At 43.9% G+C, this 22618-nt stretch overlaps 1 protein-coding gene across 1 annotated transcript in view; it reads left to right on the top strand.

Annotated features, from left to right (window-relative positions):
• The window catches only part of LOC115458879 (DNA topoisomerase 2-beta-like), a 165979-nt gene that overhangs the window by 8827 nt on the left and 134534 nt on the right, over window positions 1–22618 (top strand). The window contains exons 3-4 of the mRNA XM_030188716.1: window positions 5526–5723; window positions 10663–10801. Coding sequence (XP_030044576.1) covers window positions 5526–5723; window positions 10663–10801 — 337 coding nt within the window. The remainder of the gene's footprint in view (window positions 1–5525; window positions 5724–10662; window positions 10802–22618) is intronic.

Genomic DNA, 22618 nt, shown 5'->3' with positions numbered 1-22618 from the left:
CTCCTGATTATTCACAAAAGGGCGGCTGTTTCTTGAAAGACGCCCAGAATTTTAAATCTTCGTGTCACAGGATTATGTCAGAATGTCTTAGGTGCCCAATCAAAGGAGCGCCTTCCATTCAGTGGAAATGTTTAATCCCATAGGGATAACTGTCTGTACGGTGAAACTCCATCTCTGCTCCCTCTGTCGAAGTAAACGCCTAATGTCTCCGTTCCGTGGTCTTTAATTATTCTAACACTGTACACCTTACTTCTGAAAATTTGTGTTGTTTTTCCTTGAAATAAGATACTAGGGGTTCATACATCTTTTGAAACTGTATACAGTGTCTGTGTTTAATGAGGCACGTCTTCAGCGTGCGAGAAGTCTGTCCAATGTAATACAGATCGCAAGGACATGTCAAAAGATAAATGACATTTTGGCAGAGACAAGAAATCTGAGCTCTGAGGGGATAAACCTTCCCCGTGTGAGAGTCTATGAATTGATTGGAATCCAGCATTATGTCGCATACTGTGCATGATCCACATGCATGATGACCTTGTGTTCTAATAGCTCTTTCCCCACGAATCCATAGTTCAAGTTATTGTTGCGTTGAAAGGCAAACAAAATTCTCATTCTCTGGAAGCAAGGGTGCACTTTCAGTATAGAGATGTGTTTCTTAATCATCTTTGTTACTGTATCTGTATGGCAATTGTACTTAGTTACGAATGTCAATACCTCCTGTTCCATCTGAACAACACGGGGAGTCAACAACCATTCTCTATGATTAAAGAACGCTCTTTTCTTAGCCTTTTTTACAAGGGCTGCAGGGTATCCTCTTATCAATGAGCTTCATTTGCAAACTGTCCACTTGTTAGCAGTATGCCATATTGGAGGAACAGATCTTCTGGTATCGTAAAAATTGAGCAAAAGGTATGTTAGACCTATAATGGTGTGGGTGTATACTATTATATTGCAAAACAGTGTTTCTGTCTGTAGCTTTATATACCTATGTATCTAATGTCCCTTGCTCCTTGGTGATATAAGAAAATAACCTAGGTGTCATTGAAGACAATATGCTGAAATCTTCTGCCCAGTGTGCGGCGGCGATAAAAAAACACGGGATGCTAGGAATTCTTAGCAGAGGATTGCAATATAAGATCAAAATATTCTAATGCCTTCGTATCGCTTCATGGTTTGGCCTTATCTTGTGTTCAATTCTGGTTGTTGTATCTCAAAAAATATATAGTGGAATTAGAAAAGGTTCAAAGAAGAGCGACCAGAATAATAGAGGAGATTGAACTGTATGAGGAAAGGCTAAGGAGGTTAGGGCTGTTCAGATTGGGAAAGAGACGGCTGAGGGGGGATATGATTGAGGTCTACAAAATCCTGAGTGGAGTGGAACGGGTGGAGGTGAATCTGTTTTTCTCTCATTCCAAAAGTGCAAAGATCAGGGGATACTCAATGAAATTGCATGGGAATACTTTTAAAACAAATAGGAGGAAATATATTTTCACTCAAAGAATAGTTAAGCTCTGGAACTTGTTGCCGGAGGATGTGGTAACGGCGGTTAGTGTGTCTAGTTTTTAAAAAGGTTTAGGCAAGTTCCTGGAGGAAAGTTCCATAACCTGTTATTGTGATGGATATGGGGGAAGCCGCTGCTTTCCCTGAGATTGGTAGCGTGGAATGCTGCTACTAATTGTTACTGCCAGGTATTTGTGACATAGACTGGCCACTGCTGGAAGCAGGATACTGAACTGGATGGACCATTGGTCTGACTCAGTATGGCTGTTCTTATGTTCTTACTAGTAAATAAGGCCCGTTTCTGAGACAAATGAAACGGGCGCTAGCAAGGTTTTCTGGGAGTGTGTTTGCTTGAGAAAGTGTGAGAGAGAGTGAATGTGCAAGTGTGTGTGTGTATGTGAGGCAGAGAGTGTGTGCGAGTGTGTATGTGAGACAGTGACTGTGAAAGAGTGTGTGTTGCACACAGATACACTGTGTGTGAGAGAGAGTGTGCGAGAGTATGTGTGCAATACACAGACTCTCTGTGAGTCCAAGAGAGTGTATGTGAGCGAGTGTGTGAGACCGACTGTATGACACACAGAGAGTGAATGTGATTCAGTGTGAGACATAGTGTGAGAGTCTGTGTGAGAGAGAGAAAGACACTGACTGTGAGAGAGAGAAAGACACTGACTGTGAGAGAGTGTGTGTGACAGAGAGAGTGTGTGTGTGACAGAGATACCTCCCCTCTCCCTCTGTGGTCTCTGGACCCCCTCTGAGGTCTGAGGACCCCTCCCCCCCCCTCTGGTTTCAGGTCTCCCTGCCTCTCCCCCCCCCCTCTGCGTGGTTTGCAGCACCGTGCGAGTGTGTTTGTGTGACAGAGAGATAATGTGTCTGTGAAGACAGATAGTGTGTGTGTGAGGCAGAGAGTGTGTGCGATTCTGCTGCCTCCCCCTGCAGCCACCCAGTGTTTCTGCACTCCTGCCCCCCCCCCAGTCACCCAGCGAATCTGTTCTCTTCCCTACCCCCCCTACAGCCACCCATCGATTCTGCTGTTTCCCTTGCCCCCCCTTCAGCCACCTAGCGATTCTGCTGTTTCCCTTTCCCCCCCTTCAGCCACCTAGCGATTCTGGTCTGTCCCCTGGCCCCCCAGCGATTCTACTGTCTCCCCTGCCCCCCTTGCAGCCACCCAGCGAATCTGCTCTCTTCCCTGCCCCCCTTGCAGCCTCCCAGCGATTGTGCTGTGCCCCTGCCCCCCCATCTTCCTCCTCTGCATGCACCCAGTGATTGTGCTCTCTCCCCTGACCCCCTTCAGCCACCTATCGGTTTTCCTCATCTCTCTATTTAAAACGCACCTCCAACGTTCTTTTGAAGCCTCCAAAAGTTCCAACGTTTGTGTAGTGGTGTAGATTGATGTCTGCCCCGCCCTAGCGTCAAACTTGATGATATTGAGGGCTTAGCGATGCGATTGGTTGAGTGCCATTGCTCCGCCCTCGACATCACGTTTGACGCGAGAGCGGGGAAATCACTCATGGGCGAATTTTGATCTACACCACCATGGATTTAGAACGTTGGGACTTGTGAAGCCTTCATTAGAACGTTGGAGGTGCGTTTTATATAGAGAGATGACACATGCGTCAACATCGCAGAGAAGTTTGCTCCAACCTTGGAGAGTTATCTGCTTTGACACACCTCAACGCAGAGCTGATACTCTAGTCGACACTCTGTCTTCCACTTACATCCCAAGAACAGTACTATGAAGAATCAGACTTGGACCTATCCTTGGAGACGGATCAGGACCCACAGGATCTCTCAGCTGAGGAGTCCTGTGGCATCTCATCTGATCCTTCTTTGCCACCTTAGAGATGTAGGTCTCTTCCAGAAAGTATATATTCCTGACTTTGTCTGTGAGATTGCTTAACACATACCTTTCAAATTAGAGATACAGGAAGAATCTCGTTCAGAACTCTTTGAAGTTCTAGATTGACTCTCCTCCTAGAGAAAGAATCACTGTTCCACTTCATACAATTATGAAAAATAATCAAAAATTGGGAGAGTCCACTTAGTTCAAGTGGCTCCAAAGAAAATTGACACAATGTTTAGGATACAGAAATGCACTGGTTTTGAGAAAACATCTAGTGTTCAGACCATAGACATCAACGTACAGCCATCTGCAAGAACCACCCATTACAAACATCTGTGGATACTGGAGCTGCAAACAGTTGCCTGACCTTAAAACCTCTATCAGAAGTTTTCTTTCCACTCTGCTGATAGATTTAGTGAGCAACTGAATAGAGCTGCAGGCCATATATATTCCAATCACTGCAGCAATTTCCTAATAGAGAATGTTAAAAAAAAAAGACTGCTATTCATGTTTTCTAATATTCATTTAGCTGTGCTCCAACTTTGAACTTTCTACTGTACTATAGTACACATTTATAATGTTCTTTATTTTAAGCTAATCCTCAGTTACTTTGCTTTCATAATAAAGTTTAAAATAACCTTTCCTTACCAGTTCAAATACTTGTTCAATTGCAGTATCATAAATTTATTTTTATTTGTTACATTTGTATCCCACATTTTCCCCACCTATTTGTAGGCTCAATATGGCTTACATAGTACCTGAGAGTGGTGTTAATGTCCATTACGAACTTTAGTGTTGTGTTGCAGAGGTCAGGCATTTATGTTGGATCGGTAGGGTATGCCTTTTTAAACAGGTGAGTTTTTAGAGTTTTCCTGAAGTGTAGGTGGTCATACTTAGTTTTCAGGAATTTTGGTAGTGCATTCCACAGTTGTGTGCTGATGTAGGAAGAACTGGATGCATAAGTTGATTTGTATTTGAGTCCTTTGCAGCTTGGGTAGTGCAGATTTAGGTACACCATCTTATGTCTCGGGCATCCTCGAGTCTAGAGGCCCATTTGCAAAATCTCTGTATACCTTGTGCATTTTTGCTGTCATCTTAACATAAGCACACTCGTGACGTTGACCAGCTTTGGCTGCGCAGCATCTCTATACCCTTCGACGTTCACCTACAACAGAATATGGACAGTCTGTTAAAGGCGGATCATTAAAAAAATATCCAGATCATGCTAATGTCAAGCATTGTAGCAGGCTAGATGTGTTGATAGTCTTGTTTTCAGCCAAAAATACCTGTTTGTTTTCATTTTTGCTTGAAAACTAATGTTGCATCTAAAAATAAAATATATACTTTGTCAGTGTTAAACTTTTGGCCTTGCCTCTAGAATGACCATATCCCCTGCCTCCTCCTCCCCCTTCCCCCCTACAAATACTTAAATATTTCAATTTTGGTCTTACCATCTCATGTAGACAACACTTATTGGGTGCTAACTGCATAAGTGCTTTTGAATATGGATCCAGTAGTAAGCTGAAAATGTTGTGGTTTGTGATACCAGAATTCTTACGTGAAATCAAGGCTAGCGATATGTTTACTTTTCTGTGTTTAGTTCATATTACTTTAACCTGTCAATCAAGACATGCCAAAATATTAATGCATTGTTGCACTGGTTGGTAGTATATTTGATCCACAGTAGCGAGAGAAACTTGAATGACAGCATTTGTTATATAGTCTTTCTGTTTGTGTGGAATTAGAACCATTTCAGAATAAAATCCTTTGTATAAAAGTTTGTACATGTAAAGACTTGTTTACATGTAGAAAAGGCCTTTAATAAAACTGCCCTGTAGTATACGTGCATATTGGTATACACGTTTAGAAGGCACCATGTGCTTATACACATGCCACATTTAGATTTAACGGGGGGTGCAGATGAGATAAAGTTGAGATATACCAACATATTTTACAAAATAGGCAAGTATATGCTTCAGAGCAGGCGTGAATGTGTGTGTTGGCATTTATACACTACAGAGACTGGTTTTGGGACCCCATTTTATAAAAGTATATAACGCCTCGATTTGCCTTTATAAAATGGGCTTTAAATAGGCATTTGTTTTAACTTGTTACATAAATGTCCTGTTATAAATCAGGCCCAATTTTGTCAAATGATTTTCACATAATTGTATTTGTTGTTTAGAGAGTGGAAGCACAAGAAAAAGAAGACTCTTTAGCAGGATTTGCAGGAAAAGCAATAAAGGGCAAAGTTGGAAAACCCAAGATAAAGAAGCTGCAGTTAGAAGAAACTATGCCTTCACCTTTTGGGAGAAGAATAGTTCCAGAGGTTACATCAGCCATGAAGGCTGATGCCAGCAAGAAATTGCTAAAGAAGAAGAAGGTATGTGGAACTGTTGTTTGTTCATCATGTCTCTGATAGCAGCTAGTTTTGGCATCTGTTATGATCTTACTATATCAAGTTCTCTTGCTATCTGGAGGCATTTTTACATTTTATATTTCCAGTTCCAGGCCCCCTCCCTGTGAATTTTAAAAGTCATCCTGACTTACCTCGCAAGGTAAAAAGCGTGCAGGCTCGGCACTTACTTCAGTTTTCCCTTCTCTGTCAGCTCTGGTCCCGCCGTTGCAGAAACAGGAAATGAGGGCAGGACCAGAGCTGAGAGACAGAGAAGGGAAAACTGAAGGGAGGGAGGGTGGGGGGACGCTGGAACTTCCCTTAAAAACATTAATGGCAGAAGGTGATTACTTTGCTAGCGCCCGTTTCATTTCAATGAGAAACGGGCTTTTTTTTTTTTACTAGTAAACTATATATGCTTACTCTGTAAACTTATGCTTGGTTTGGGAGTGTTGTGGAATAATCTGCTTTATGACTGCTTTAAGGCAGTTTTTCCATTTGGGTTCCACAGTGCCTTAGGACCTTTCTCTTTTGTACAGTGCAGTTCTTTTGATAATTTAATAAAGTTACTTGATCCAGTTCTGACACTCACGTTAAATTCAGTTTATTTTTTAAATTGTGCAGTGGGTGGTGTTTTTGGTTTTCCTTAGAACTTTAAGTGTAAAAATATGTGGGGCAATATGTAAATTACTTCACTGTAGTTGCACAGATCTGTCACCTCCAAAAGTATATGAAGGAGCTGTAAACCTTTGGTGATTTACAATGCACTGAGAAGCAAAATACATTAAATCAAAAAATAAAGTGTAAAGATCACATATCTCCCTGGGAATGTGTGTAGTGGACTCTTCTTGCACATGCTGCAGAACGGAGACCCGGGATTAATTCCTTGTCTCTGGTTACTGCTGTAGGCCAGAAACTACATTGGCTAGCCATACCTGCTGGTTGATTTGAGAGCACAGTAGGATCAGATCTCTGAAGACGCAACATTGTCTTTCTCAGCCAAAGGAGTTCCTGCAGTACATGGATAGCTAAAACAACAAAAAAGTATCATGAGGCATATGAGGTCTACCCAAGTTATGCTGTGGACCTGCATGTAAGACAAATGTGTCATATTTTGATTGCCCATATCATATTTTCCTAATTAAGCTTGTCTTGTTAAGCCTGTTTGAGACTTGAGGAGGGATAGTACATGTATTTGAGGGAAGAAATAAAAGATCCTGAAACAAGAATGAAATAGTCTTTTGGGAAAAGAAAGTCAATTTTCTGCTTATGGAAGGTAAAATTGTAAAACAGCTATCTTAATCCTTTGCTGCTCTTAGTATTCAGTTTTTCATCTCTTCTTTGAGATTTGTAACTGAAATTTAATTTCCTGCTTCTGTATTGCCCTCTCAGCAACCAAGGCTGTCCACTACGGTATACTGACTTAGTAAAACATTATTAAATAGACATTAAAATGACATAAAAACATGCATTTTGAGTTGTATTTTCTAGACAGCAGAATGTTAGATGTACAAGGGTGTGAAGACTTTTTGATTAGGAACATAGATTTGTTGCTCCTTGCCTTATACAGCAGGTTTAAAAAGTTCATGTATTCTTTGTGGATGTACTGCATTGATGTGGTGCCTTATCCTGATTGCCTTACTAAAATACATATCAAAAGCAACCAATAGTAAAAAGTGAAGTAAAACTGTGAAAAAAAGTTGATCAACCCAATAGTAATTTTTAATGATGTATCTATGGAGCAGGGGTAGGCAACTCCGGTCCTCGAGAGCCGCAGGTCAGGTTTTCAGGATATCCACAATGAATATGCAGGAGATAGATTCGCAAGCACTGCCTCTATGGTATGCAAATCTATCTCCTGCATATTCATTGTGGATATTCTGAAAACCTGACCTGCTTGCGGCTCTCGAGGACCGGAGTTGTCTACCCCTGCTATGGAGGATCATTTTATCACAGGGTGCTTAGGCTGAAAAGGCACATAGGCATATGTTGTGCCTGATTTGTAAAGTGACACATGTTTTTATATTAAGGGACCTTTGAAGAAGAAGAAGAAGAAGAAGAAGAAGATAAATGCATCGTATTTTTGGAATGTTCATTTTTTACACAATCATGCTTGAGGATTGACACACTAAAACTTAGTTTGTGAGCCCTTTAGGAACAGAGAAAATACCTGCATATAATGTATACAATGCTGTGTACATCTAGTAGCGCTACAGAAATTAGTAGTAGTAGTAGTTTTAGGCACATGTACCCTAGGCACTTCTATAAGAACCTACAGTTGTATGCACAAGTTTAGATACTCCTTACCAAATTGTTTATTTCAATGAGTCCCTAAGTGAAGGGAGGCTGACACAACCTCTTAAATTTTTTCGAAAGCTGTTAATAAGGCCTAAAAATAGTGGTTTGGCAGGATTTTACTTTGGTAAAGCCATGTTGCCTTGGATCTTGTAACCCATTGTCTTCTAGAAAGTCAACTGTTCTTTCCTTTAGCAGTGATTCCATTATTTTTCCTACCACTAATGTGAGGCTTACTGGCCTGTAATTTCCTACTTCTTCCCTCTCACCACTTTTGTGAAGAGGGACCACATCAGTTCGTCTACAGTCCCTTGGAACCTCTCCCGTCTATTAGATAAATCTTTCAGAGGTCCCGCCAGAACTTCTCTGAGCTCTCTCAGTATCCAGGGATATATCCCACCCGGCCCAATAGCTTTGTCCACTTTCAGATTTTCAAGCTGTTTATAAACGTTTTCTTCCTTGAACAGAGTAATATCCACTCTATTCCCTCAGCCACCAAACGCGGTCCTTCAGGATTTTCTTCAGTGATGAACACCAAAGAGAATTATTTGCTTTATCTTCATCTCTCTCCACATAGCTGTTCTTATTTTCTATTTTTTTGTCCTTTCCCCAATATATCTAAGAAAGGTCTTGTCACCTCTCTTTACATCTTTAGCCATTTTTTCTTCCACCTGTGCTTTCGCTATCCGTATTTCCCTTTCTTCCTTGAGCTTAATCTGGTAATCTTTTCTGTGATCTTCTCTTTGCATTCTTCTGTATTTCTTGAATGAATCCTCTTTTGCCCTTATTTTTTCAGCCACTTGTTTGGAAAACCATATAGGCTTCCTGTTACTCTTGTTCTTTGTTTACTTTTTGCATAAAGATAGTTTGCCATATTTATAGCAGTTTTCAGCTTGGACCACTGCACTTCTACTTCTCCAATCCCTAACCTTTCTGTCAGCTCCTTCTTCAAATATTCCCCCATTTAACCAAAATCAGTACGTCTGAAATCCAGTAATTTGAGTGTTTGTGCATCCGCACTCCGCTTTTGCTCTTACATCAAGCCATATCGTGATGATCACTATTACTTAGGTGGGCACCCACACGGACATTGGAAACACTGCCTCCATTTGTGAGCACTAGATCTAACGTTAACCCTTCCCTCATGGGTTCTGTCGCCAGTTGTCTGTGCAAGGCACTTGACAGGCATCCACGATCTCTGCTTCTTTCCAGTTCTGCCAACGGTACGTTCCAGTGTCAGAGCCATGGCTGTATCGGTAACCCACTTGTGTTCAGCCTCCATTGAAGAAATTTGCAGTTCTGCAACGTGGTCTTCAGTCCATATGCTCACATCACTCTACTGCCTTGAGCAGGATATCCGATGTAAAGACGCAACAGTCGGTTTGGACAGATAGTATTGCAGAATCTGTTTGGGGTCTAGAATCCAACTCCATCCCCCTAGGCTCATATTCTTCTGTTACAGGTTGCTTTCTCACTTGGTTTGTATTAGTTTCAGGTTAATTTCTTTAATGTCCTCACAGTTGCGAGACCCAATTGACCAATGGTGGTGGTTTTCAGTGAACCTGGATGCTAGGAATTTTCCATGTGTGAGGATAGGCCTGCTTGTCCTTGGCGAAGGCTAAGATACTTACCTGTAGCAGGTATTCTCCGAGGACAGTGGGCCTTATATTCTCACAACCCTCCTGCCTATCCTTGGAGTTCTCTTTTTGTTGTCTTTCTTTTTTCATGCTTTAGTATTGTACTGCGGTAACCGCGCTCTTGCGGCGGGTGGGAAGGTACTTGCGCATGTGCATTGAAGCTTGTCTCATTCTCCACAAGGCTCTTACTAGTTTGTTATAAACTCTGGACTGGGCAGCGCAGGATCGCATTACCCATATGTGAGAATATAAGGCCTGCTGTCCTCGGAGAATACCTGCTACAGGAAAGTATCTTTGCGTTATTGATTGTATCTAGTTTTATTTTGTTATTTAGAATTGTTTTTTTAGCTATTTGTTGTGTATATATGTATATAACTGTTTATTATCATGCATTTTTTGTTGTTTTTAGAGTACTTTGACCCCTGAAACAGACAGTTCTCTGCTGAAACACAGCCTCGTGTTGGGTTTTCCAATTTGTGTGCTTTGTCAATAAAATTTTGGTTGTTTACACCTGGCTGCTGGAAGTTCTTTGGTCCACCTCTATTGAACCCACAGCATCCAATGATCAACATCAGAAACACACTCAAGTATGGTCCCTCCTGTTCCGTTACCATTTGCTGGAACAGTTCTCCCTGTAGAGAATTCAGGATCTCCCTACTACTAGATAACTCCGCAAGCAGGGATGGCCCAGTCAACATGTTTAATTTTTTTTTTTTTACAATGTAGAGGTTGTGTCAGTTTCTGTTCATGTGGAATTCAGAGAAACAAAGAGAATTTGACCACAGATGCCTAACCTTTTGCATGCAACTGTATTTTACTTCAGAATATAAAATCTTCTATATGTTCAGGTCCTTTTTAAAATGACCCCCATGGAGCTTAAGATGTATCAAAGATCATTTAATATATTTTTGAAATTTCTCTAGTATTGTACATGTTTTATATTTAGCATTAAGTATTGAGTTCTGTCAATGCATTTACTTTTTTTTACATTGAAGGTTGATAGTGATTCTATTGGAATAAAATTGGAATTTGATGATGAATTTGGTGGAATGCTAGCTGATGGTGGAGCTGATGACTCACAAAACACAACTGTTCAGAAATCTCCAAAGCCCAAGCGGGTAAAGAAGGAGCCTGGTATGTGCATTACACAGCAATAAACATTGAAGTTTGTTAGGATTGGGTTTTTATAATCTCGAATTTCATGATTCTAAACATGTCGGTTTTGATTTGGAGATCCATAGTCCTGTAGTTTATTTGGTTCTTTCAAATTTATTTTTCTACTGTGAATTGATTACAGATTACAGATTTAAAGTGTATTTTGAAATACCAAAGTAGATTAATAATGATACTTTTATACTAATATGTGATGGACACTAGTAGTTACCTTTATTACAAAAGGGAGAAATGGAAGCTAGCATGCAGTTCTTCCTTTGACACCAGAAGGCATAAGAAATTTTCTACATGAATTATAATTTGAAGTCCATTATCAACTATAGATACTTGAATGAAAAGTAAGTATCTATTTCAAGTGTCATTAAAAGAACTAAAGGACAATAGATAAAAACAAACAGAAGTTGATGCTTATTTTTTTTCTGAGAACAAGCAGAATAGCAGGTCCTTACTGGTCAAATTTAGCCTGGAAACTGTTGAGCAGCCTCATCACACATGCACACCATTTCTCCTGCATCAGTCTCTTCTGCAGAGCCGTTGAGAATGCACCCTGCTACACAATGAAGAGAATTCTTCCACTTAACAAAAACTCCCAATTTTCATGTCACTGTCGTGCTATCCTTCAGGTACTTCATTTAGTAAGCCATAGTAAGATCTTTTTGGCTGGATTTTAATTTTTCACTTTTTTCACGTATGCTCTAGTAACACACTGCTTGTGTTATTTTTTTTTTCAAAATCAAATGGTTATTTCACCATGGCTGTATTTTTTAGTAAAATGTCCCATTAAAAAGCCCCCAGTAACTTTGATGTGCAGGCAAGAACAAATCTGGAACAAATATTCATAACTGGTCCTGTCTCACTGCCTTGGGCCTGATCACAGCCCCTCTGTCTCTATATGATTATTGTAATTATGCAATACTTCCAGAGTAACATAGTAAGTTACAACAGATAAAGACCTGAATGATCAATCCAGTCTGCCCAACAGTCATATTTGTTATCAATTCAAGATTAAATCAACAATGAGCATAATATTATATACTTGATCGTAGTCTTTCTTTGGTGTTTCTGGGACTTAGACTGTAGAAATTCGCCCGGCTCTGTCCTTATGTTCCAACTACTGTATTTGCAGTCAAAGCCCACTACAGCCTATCCGAATCCGTCTTGTCATTTGCAGGACAAAGACTGTAAAAGTCTGCGCGGCACTGTCCTCACATTCCAAACAGGGCTGTGCCTCTAGGGTCTCTGGCACCCCCCTGCAGACCATCAGTTGGTGGCGGCGCCCCCGCCCCCCCCCCCCCCCCCCCCCCGTGAAAATGATCGCTCACCACTTGCCACACTGACAGGAATTGTCAGCAATATTCTTAGAAACAAACTGCTATACATTGCAAAATAAGATAGCAGATGTAAATTCTCAAAGTGGACATATTCCAAACACTAAAATGAAAATAAAATGATTTTTTTTTCTACCTTTGTTGTCTGGTGACTTTCTTTTTCTGATCATGCTGGCCCAGTATCTGATTCTGCTGCTATCTGTCCTCTTAACTCCATTTCCAGGGCTTCCTTTCCATTTATTTCTTTCCTTTCCTCCTTTCTTCTTCATTTCTGGTCCTCAGCTTCTCCCTATTTTCTTCATCCATGTGCAGTTTTTCTCCTCTCTTTCTTTTCCCTCATTTCATCTCCTTCATCTCTTTTCCCTCCCCTCTATGTCCAGCAATTTCTCCTCTCTCCCTGAGCCCTGCCCTCCCAATCCATGCCCATCCATGCTCCTCTGTCCCCTGCCCCCTCCATTCATCCCTATCCAGCAATTCCCCTCTCTCCCTGAGCCCTGCCCTGCAATCCATATCCATCCATGCCCATCTGTCCCCTCCATTCATCCCTATCCAGCAATTCCCCTCTCTTCCTGAGCCCTGCCCTCCCATCCATGCTCCTCTGTGCCCTCCATTCATCCCTAATTCCCTATCTAGCAATTCCCCTCTCTCCCTGAGCCCTGCCCCTCCCATCCATGCTCCTCTGTCACCCTACATTAATCCCTATCCAGCAATTCCCCTCTCTCCCTTCCTTGACCCCCCCACCTCGCATCCATGCTCCTCTCTCCTCTGTCCTCCCGCTCCCATCGTCTCAGTTGGCCTGCCCGCCCTCTTCTCCCCTCCCCCTTCGCAACCATGCTCATCTCTCCCCTGCCCCTGAGGATAGGTGGGGACGGACATATTTTACAAAGTACACATGAATGTTGGAAACCCACCCCTACTCTGCTCAAACTACACCCCAAGAATGTTCATGCATGTTCTGGATAAAAGTGTGCGTACTCTTGCTGGATTGTATACTTGTACTCACATTTTCACCCAAGTGATTTTATTACAACCTTTTTTCACACATAAAACACACTTGGTCATGGAAATTGCTTTCTAAAATTACTAACAAAGGATGGGAAGTACAAAACTCCACAAAACAAAGCAACAAACAGAAGGGGGTGGAAAGCACATCAAGCGATGTGCAATCCAGAGAACAGCCTTTATTCAATGTCGATCTCAACGTAGAACCTTTTCTCAGGATCCAGATGCTGAAGGTTCTGAGCAGTAGTAAAGGCCTGCTTAAGGCGGTCAACTGGATCTGTAGCCTCAGGTGACCAATCCCGGTGGTTTGCCTCCTTCCGGGTAAGGGCAGTCAGAGGCACTGCAATGGTAGAGTAATTCAAGATGAATTGCCGATGATAATTGGTGAAGCCCAAGAACCTTTGGAGGGCACGGTGACTCACTGGCTGGGGCCACTCGAGAATAGCAGATAGCTGGGTCCATTTGCAGCCCCCAGGTCCAAAATAATGTACCCCAGGAATGGCAGCTCGATGCATTCGAAAACACATTTCTGCAATTTGGCATTTAGTTGGTTTTGCTGTAGGTGACATGCCATCTGTGCTGTTCCAGGTATCGGGAAAAGATCAGGATGTCATCCAGATAAATGAGTACACGCTTGTTCAGCAGATCCTGAAAGATGTCATTAATGAAATTCTGGAAGGAGCATTTGCAAGGCCAAAAGACATGACCCAGATACTCATAGTGTCTGTCCCATGTGTTAAAGGCAGTTTTCCAACTCATCTCCTTCCATGATGTAGATGAGGGTTTATACGCCTCGCAGATATAATTTGGTGAAGATACAGGCCCCCTGAAGTCAATCGAACAATTTGGAGATGAGTGGTAGAGGATATGTGTTCTTTACAGTTATAGCATTTAGGCCACGGTAGTCGATGTACAGGCGCAGTTCCCCATCCTTCTTGCCCACAAAGAAAAATGCAGCTCCAGCCGGAAACTTGGAGGGCTGTATAAACCACCATTGCAGGTTGTCTTTGATATATGCAGACATAGATTCGGTCTCTGGACACGAGAGCGGGTAAACCCTGCCCCTGGGAGGCATTGTCCCAGGCAGAAGTTCAATGGGGCAATCATTATTCCAATGGAGTGGAAGAGTCTCCTTCCGTTGCTTGGAGAAGATACCTACAAAGTCTTGGTAGATCCATGATAAGGATTGGTCGACCTCTAGTGTTTGGGAAGTGTGACCGAGTCCAAACAGCATCTTCTACACGGGGCACACAAAGCAGTTAATAGACCTTGTGTACAGTCGATCTGGGGATAGTGCCGTTGTAGCCAGGGGAGACCCAGACCCCAGGATGACGGGTTTCATGGCTGACTGTATAACATATAGACATATAGAGATATGGCTTCTCTGTTTAGTGTCCCAACCCGAAGACAGAGCCGGGAGGGTTTTGGTCTCAAGCATCCCCTGGATCTACCCATAGACCGAGGATACTGGAAGATGTGGAGGTAGCTTTTTTGTGGGGATGTAGTAATGACAAACCAAGGCCCCATCAATAAAGTTACCACCCGCTCCGGAGTCTATCAGTGCCTCAGTGAAAAAATTCGGGTTCCAAGTCAGTAGTGACTGGAACTAGTAGTTGAGTGGAGGTAGTTCATGATAAAGGTCCTAGTCCTGCCTCCCCAGCCAGGATTAGGCCTGCGTTTCCCAGCTTCTTTGGGCATCAGCAGGCATATTTTTTTTTTTGTTATATTTGTACCCCGCGCTTTCCCACTCATGGCAGGCTCAATGCGGCTTACATGGGGCAATGGAGGGTTAAATGTCACAAGGAGCTGCCTGTGCCTGTAGTGGGAATCGAACTCGGTTCCTCAGTTCCCCAGAACCAAAGTCCACCACCCTAACCACTAGGCCACTCCTCCACTCTATTGTCTTTTCTTGTCGCAATATAGGCACAAATTCTGTGCCCTTCTCTATTTTTGTTCATGGTCCGATTGCCCCATCAGAGCCACTTGCATGGGCTTCTTGTTATTTCTAGAAGGAGAAGAGTGTGCGGAGAATGTCGTGGATTTGCATAGTGAATTTATTAGGGGTAAATTCCCCATGGATCCCTTCTGGTAGTTTGCCTAGCTGGCCACGTACCAGAGAGGTTTCCAAGAAGGCTGATCCTATCCATCTAAAGGCTATCAGTGACCATCAGACTCTTGTGTTGGTGGAGGAAAATATAAGCACCTGCCTATACCCATTTCTACCCCAGAGATTAATTACCACTTCAAATATTGTATAAGAAAGAGATAGGAAAGATAGATTGCAAAGATATATTTTTATTTCTTACCAAGGCAATACAAGGCAATCGGGAACATCAATCTGACTTCAGCTCTGGCTGGTAGCATCTCTGGATGGCATCTGGAACTTCTCTCACCCCACCCAGATTTGCTGCTCCTTTTATACCCTGTTCCTTCCATTCAACTTAATGGGTCTACATTGGCTCCCATGTTAAAGTTGTTTACCACTTTTCTTAGCTAACCACAAGATGCTCTCAGGAAAGAGCCCCTCCTTTATCTCAACTGTTACTTCCCTATTTTCTTGCACCTGGCATTATCTTCAGAAAAACAAGTTTTTTCTAACTCAGATACAGAAATAAGGGAATCCATTTGGTAGCTACAGGTTCCATTTTGTTTTTAGATTTCTTGACCAAACTTTTCCAATTTATATTATTTAGGCCTCAATCCGGGCTAAAAACTAAGCCATGCTTTTCCAGCAAGCTCCTAGCCATACTAGCCATCAGATTTTTGACTTGGCCAGAGTTTCTAATAGCCTGAGCTCTAAGGTTTGACCTCCCACTCTTCCAGTGGGGGTCTCTGGCTATACCATATTTCTACAATAGGAATGTAGGGGCCAAGCAAACAGGTCTGTGGCTGGCTTGATGCTCCAGGGCTTGTTCCCAGAAATGAATATCCACTCGTGTGCATAAGAGAATTCTGTCATCCAAGTTCGTGGGGAGTTCACACCCAGCCAGTTTATCTTTAATGGAAGAGGACACCCCTTTCTTTCATTGTTCCATTCCAGTTCTGACATCAGGGTATGAAGGCGAATGGTGCAGTCTCTTTTGGTCTGGGAGCCCTGCTGTAGATTCAGCAGTTCTGTGGCCGCTGACGTGGCCTTACCTGGCTCTTCAAAAATCCTCCAAAAGTGGATTAGGAACTCCGACAGGTCGTTCAGTGTGGGGTCATTTTTCTCCCAAATAGGAGAAGCCTGGGCCAGCACAAGACTAGTAAGGAGGGAAATGAGAGAGGCCACCTTGGTTCTATCTGACACAACGTCTCTGGCCTGTAATTCGAAAATGATTTGGCACTGATTTAGGAATACCTGGCAAGTCTTAGTGTTTTCATCGAAGCAAGGAGGTGGGGTGGCACGAATACCTACACGTCCTTGGGAAGCAGTCGATCCAGGCTCAGCAGCCGGAGGAACGACTGTTTCTAGTGCTACGTCTAGTCCTTGAAGAGTGTCCATGCGATGTGTCAGAGTTTGTATGGCTCCAGAGAGTTGCTGTAGTTGGAGAGCAAGCTGTTGTAGCAGCTGTAAGGCTGGTGATTCTGTCAATCTCATGGTCTTCGCAAGCTGTTGAGTTTCAGGTTAGTAAGCTCTTGGACCACAGTCAAAGGGCTGTCTATGGCAGACATATCACCCCAAGTCCACCTAGAGAAACGAGAGCAGGAAGCTGGTATGGCTAGATCTCTGGGGCTAGGCCAGGTAGGAGCTCAGGAGGGAGACTACATCAGGAGCCAGAAACAGGGCTTAGGCAGGAACCAGGAGCAATGCTTGGCTTTAGCTGGAACCATGATCAGGACTCAGCTTGAGCAGGAACCAAGAACAAAGCTTAGCTAAACAGGAGCTAGGAACAGGACTCGACTGGAACCAGGAACAGGATTTAACTGGAGCAGGAACCAGGAACACAGCTCTGGCAGGAACCAGGAACAGGTGCAAGGCCCTCTGGAACAGGGTTCGCAGGAGCAGGGCTGATAGGAACAAGGCTTCAGGAACCAAGGCTGCCTGAAACAAGGCAAAAATGTTGAGAAGACACTGGAATCGGGGCTGAGCTTCCTTAAAAATGCTCTTCCCCGACTACGTCCAGACACACCTCTCTGACCTTCCGCTGTCAGCTCCAATCCAATGGCCTGCAGCATGCACACACTCCCCAAGGGAAGAGCGTGTGTGGGTGTGTTAGGATGCTGCCTCTGAGAATCCACAGAGTGGGGTCAGCACCTTATCAGGTCTGTGACTAGTGGAACCAGAGAAGTGTGCTGGACCAGGAGCAGTCACGGTAGGACAATGACACAAAGGACCAGGATTTCATAAACAATGTGCAATTCTGCTAGCCATAGCGTCTATCTGGCTTCAAGGGTAATTCCAAGAGGCCTTGGCTGTTCTGGCAAGGTCGCAGCTTCAGCAAATAATAGGCTTTGCATTGAAAAGTGGAATTAGCTTGAGCCTGGATTTTTGAAAGCAGGTTATTAATGCTGGATAGTGCCATGCATTATAATCCCATATATCTTTGTTTTGCTCCTACAGTTTCTCTAGGCTCCCTTCTCCCAGTGATTCAGGAACAAGATTGGCTATGCTCTCTGGATTTAAAGGATGCCTGCAGTTACTTTCTCTGACTTGTAAGTAACTGGAAGTATCTCAGATTTTGGCTGGGGACACATCACTTTCAGTGCTGTGTTATGCTGTTTTGCCTTGCGTCAGCTCTCAGGGTATTTACTGAATGTCTCGCAGTAATCACAGCATCGCTGCACAGACTTAGGTGTCCATGTGTTTCTCTAACTGGATGATTGGTTGGTGAAGAGCACATCAAAGGAGGGGTGCTTAGGAGTCTGTGCAGAGGACTATTTGGGTGCTGCAGCTACCAGGGTTCGTTATCAACTACTCCAAGTTCCATTTATTTACCAGTTCAGCAATTGGAGTCCATAGAAGCCCTGCTAGACACAGTTCAAGTGTGGGCCTTTCTCCCTTAGGCATGGACATACACTCTAATTGCCACTCAGGTTTGCAGCAGCCAGCAGGTCACGGATCTGTAGATGTTGAGGTTGTTGAGCCACATGGCCTCTACTGGATATGTCACTCTCATGACACTTCTCCATTTGAGATCTGCCCAGTGGACCCTAGCTTCTCAATGGTCTCAGGCCATGGGGATCCTAGTGGATGTTATCTGAGTAACCCCAGAGCTGGCTCAATCCCTCCTCTGGTGGACGATTTGATCCAATTTGAACTTGGGACTACCATTTCAAATTCATCAGCCCCAGAAGGTGCTGATGATGGATGAATCCAGTCTGGGGTGGGGAGTTCATTTGGATGGGCTTCACATTTTAAAGTTCATGGTTAGCTCTGGAAATGGCTTTACAGATCAACCTGGAGCTCTATCAGCAAACTACTACTACTACTTAACATTTCTAAAGCGCTACTAGGGTTACGCAGCGCTGTACAATTTCACAAAGAAGGACAGTCCCTGCTCAAAGGAGCTTACAATCTAAAGGACAAAATGTGCAGTCAATCAATTTGGGGCAGTCTAGATTTCTTGAATAGGGGTATAATGGTTAGGTGCCAAAAGCGACATTGAAGAGGTGGGCTTTGATGGGCAGGGCGAGGGCTTGGCGTATGGACTCAGAAAGTTTATTCCAAGCATAGGGTGAGGCGAGGCAGAAAGGGCGGAGCATGGAGTTGGCAGTGGTGGAAAAGGGTACTGAGAGGAGGGATTTGTCCTGTGAGCGGAGGTTTCTGGTAGGGGTGTAAGGGGAGATGAGGGTAGAGAGGTAATGAGGGGCTGCAGATTGAGTGCATTTGTAGATTAGTAAGAGAAGCTTGAACTGTATGCGGTATCTGATCGGAATCCAGTGAAGTGACTTGAGGAGAGGGGTGATATGAGCATATCGGTCTAGGCGGAAGATAAGACGCGCAGCAGAGTTCTGAACGGATTGAAGGGGGATAGATGGTTAAGTGGGAGGCCAGTGAGGAGTAGGTTTCAGTAGTCAAGGCGAGAGGTAATGAGAGAGTGGATGAGAGTTCGGGTGGTGTGCTCAGAGAGGAAAGGGCAAATTTTGCTGATGTTATAGAGAAAGAAGCGACAGGTCTTGGCTGTCTGTTGGATATGCGCAGAGAAGGAGAGGGAGGAGTCGAAGATGACTCCGAGGTTGCGGGCAGATGAGACGGGGAGGATGAGGGTGTTATTGACTGAAATAGAGAGTGGAGGGAGAGGAGAAGTGGGTTTGGGTGGAAAGACAATAAGCTCGGTTTTGGCCATGTTCAGTTTCAGGTGGCGGTTGGACATCCATGCAGCAATGTTGGATAAGCAGGCCGATACTTTGGCCTGGGTTTCTGCAGTGATGTCTGGTGTGGAGAGATAAAGCTGGGTGTCGTCAGCATAAAGATGATATTTGAAACCATGAGATGAGATCAACGAGCCCAGGGAAGAGGTGTAGATTGAAAAAAGAAGGGGTCCAAGGACCGATCCCTGAGGAACTCCAACAGAGAGCGGGATGGGGGTGGTAGAAGATCCATGCGAATGTACTCTGAAGGTACAGGGGAGTACAGGATCATACTCTGTGTTTGGATGCAGTCAGAATATTCAGCTGCACTGTCCAGTACAGGATACATCTCAGAACCACATATCTGGCTGGGAAATTCAACAACCTGGCCAACAGACTGAGCAGGGTAGTGCAGCCTCATGAGTGGTCTCTCATCAGTGGTGGTGCAGGAGACTTTCCGAGAGTGGGGCATTCCAGTGTATCTCTTTGCCACTCGTTACAATTGCAAGGTCCCTCAGTACTGCTTCAGGCCAGGCTCAGGTCACACGACTGACTAGCATTGAATGATTTCCTCTTGCATTGGGGGGGAAGGGTCCCATTCTGCTCGTAGAAAAGACTTTATTGAAAGTCAAGACCGGGGAACCATGATTTTGATCACCCTGTATTGGCCCAGGCAGATGTGGTTCCCACTTCTTCTGGAGTTATCTTACAAAGAACCATGGAGACTGGACTGTATCTGATCCTCATCATACAGAATGAAGGGTCTCTTCTACATCCCAGTCTTCATTCTCTGGCCCTTACAGCTTGGGTGTTGAGAACATAGAATTTGCTTCCTTGAGTCTCCCAGAGTATATCTCCAAGGTGTTGCTGACTTCCAGAAAGGGTTCTACTAAGAGATGTTATTATTTCATGTGGAGGAGGCCCTAGATCCTCTCTCTTACCCTACAAAGAACCTGCTTAAATACCTTCTACAGCTCTCAGAGTCTGGTCTCAAGACCGACTTTATGAGGGTTCACTTTAGTGCAATTAGTGGTTATCATTCTCATGTAGAAGGTAAGCCCATCTCTGTAAAGCCTTTAGTTTACTTCTTAGGGGGTTTGCTTTTGACAGAACCACTCTGTCAAATCTCCTCCTGTGTCATGTCAACTTTGTCCTTACCCAGCTGATGAAAGCTCCTTTTCAACCACTAGATTCCTGTCCTCTGAAGTACTTGATCTGGAAGGTCTTATTTTTGGTGGCAGTTACTTTAGCTCACAGAGTCAGTGAGCTTCAGATCCTAGTAGTTGGAACTACCTTACACAAAATTAATCAAAACAGAGTAGTTCTCCACATTCTTATTTTCCTTTCTAAGGTGGTGTCGGAGATCCAGCTGAATCAGTCCGTCAACCTGCCAACATTCTTTCCCAAGCCTAATGCGTATCCTGGTGAAAGCTCGCTGTACATCTTGGAATGCAAGCGAGCAGTGGCCTTTTACCTGGCGCGGACTAGGCCCTAAAACAATCTATTCATCTTTTTCTTTCTTTTGATCCCAACAAGATGGGGATCAAAAGAAAAGTGTGTTTACCAATAGCAACCCAATTGGTAAAGTGTGTTTAAACGTACTTTTTCTTTCTAATTGGCTGGCAGACTGCATTTCTTTTACTTGTGCTCAGGCTGGGCTGACTCTAGAGGGTCATGTCAAGGCTCACAATATGAGAGCTATGGCTGTGTCAATGGTCCACTTGAGTTCAGGCTACATTGAAGAGCTTTGCAAAGCTTGAACATGGTCTTCAGTCCACCCATTCACATCCCACTACTGCCTTGAGCAGAACACTCAATGCGACAGCTGGTTTGATCAGACAGTCCTGAAGAATTTATTTGGGGTCTGAAATACAGCTCCACCTTCCTAGGTGTGTTTTATTCTTTTCCAGGCTGCACCTTCACAACAGTGTGTATATGTTTTCAAGTTAATTGATTTTCTTGGACTAGTCGTTGCGAGTCTCTGTTTTCCTTGTTCTTTTCGGTTAGCTTGTTAGCTAGGGATTTCCACATGTGAGAGTTGTATGGCCTGCTTGTCCTCGGAGGAAGTGAAATTGCTTTACTGTAGCAGGTATTTTTTTGAGGACAGCATGCCAATTATTTTCAAATACCATTCCACCTCCCCTAAGAGTTGTATTTAGTTGTTAAGAATAACCATACTGGGTCAGACCAATCGTCTATCTATCCCAGTATCCTGCTTCCAACAGTTGGCCAATCCAGGTTAGCTATGTTATTGTCCCCCACACCTGTCTTCGTCCTATCCATGCAAACGTTTCCGGGATGTCTCCAATCTCATATCTATTCCCCTCCTCCCCCCCTCTTCCCTCCCCTTCTCATGTGCACTGTGGAATGCCCACTCGGTCTGCAACAAACTTCCCTTCACCCACGATCTCTTCATCTCTCATTCCCTTCACCTGCTTGCCCTAACTGAAACCTGGCTCTCCCCTGACGACTCTGCCTCAGTTGCGGCTCTATGCCATGGAGGCTATCTCTTCTCCCATACTCCCCGCCTAGTTGGCCGTGGAGGAGGCGTCGGGTTACTACTCTCGCCCTCCTGTAGCTTCCAACCCCTCCTCCTACCACAGTCTCACTGCTTCTCATCCTTTGAAGTCCACTCCATCCGTCTATTCTACCCGTTGCCACTCAGAGTGGCAGTCATTTACCGCCCCCCTGATAAATCCCTCCCTTCCTTCCTCACCGACTTCGATGCCTGGCTTTCTGTTTTTCTTGAACCCTCATCTCCATCCCTCATTCTCGGAGACTTCAACATACACGTTGATGACCTGTCCAACTCTCACGCTTCTCAGTTCCTCACTCTAACATCCTCCTTCAACCTCCAGCTTTGTTCCACCACCCCTACTCACCGTGATGGCCATTGCCTTGACCTCGTCCTCTCCTCTTCCGGCTCACCCTCCAATTTCCACACCTCAGCTCTTCCTGTCTCTGATCATCACCTGATCACCTTCACACTTCTTCACCCTCCCCCTCAGCCCCGCCCAACATTAACCACTACTTCCAGGAATCTCCAGATTATTGACCCTCCCACCTTATCATCTAGTATTTCTAATCTCCTCCCCTCCATCATGTCCTCCGAGTCTGTTGACGAGGCTGTCTCCGCTTACAATGCCACTCTCTCCTCTGCTCTGGACACCCTTGC

This window comes from Microcaecilia unicolor, unplaced genomic scaffold, assembly GCF_901765095.1.
Source record: "Microcaecilia unicolor unplaced genomic scaffold, aMicUni1.1, whole genome shotgun sequence".
NCBI lineage: Eukaryota > Metazoa > Chordata > Amphibia > Gymnophiona > Siphonopidae > Microcaecilia > Microcaecilia unicolor.
Note: the sequence above shows the minus strand (reverse complement) of the source record. Positions and strands in the feature narration are given on the sequence as shown.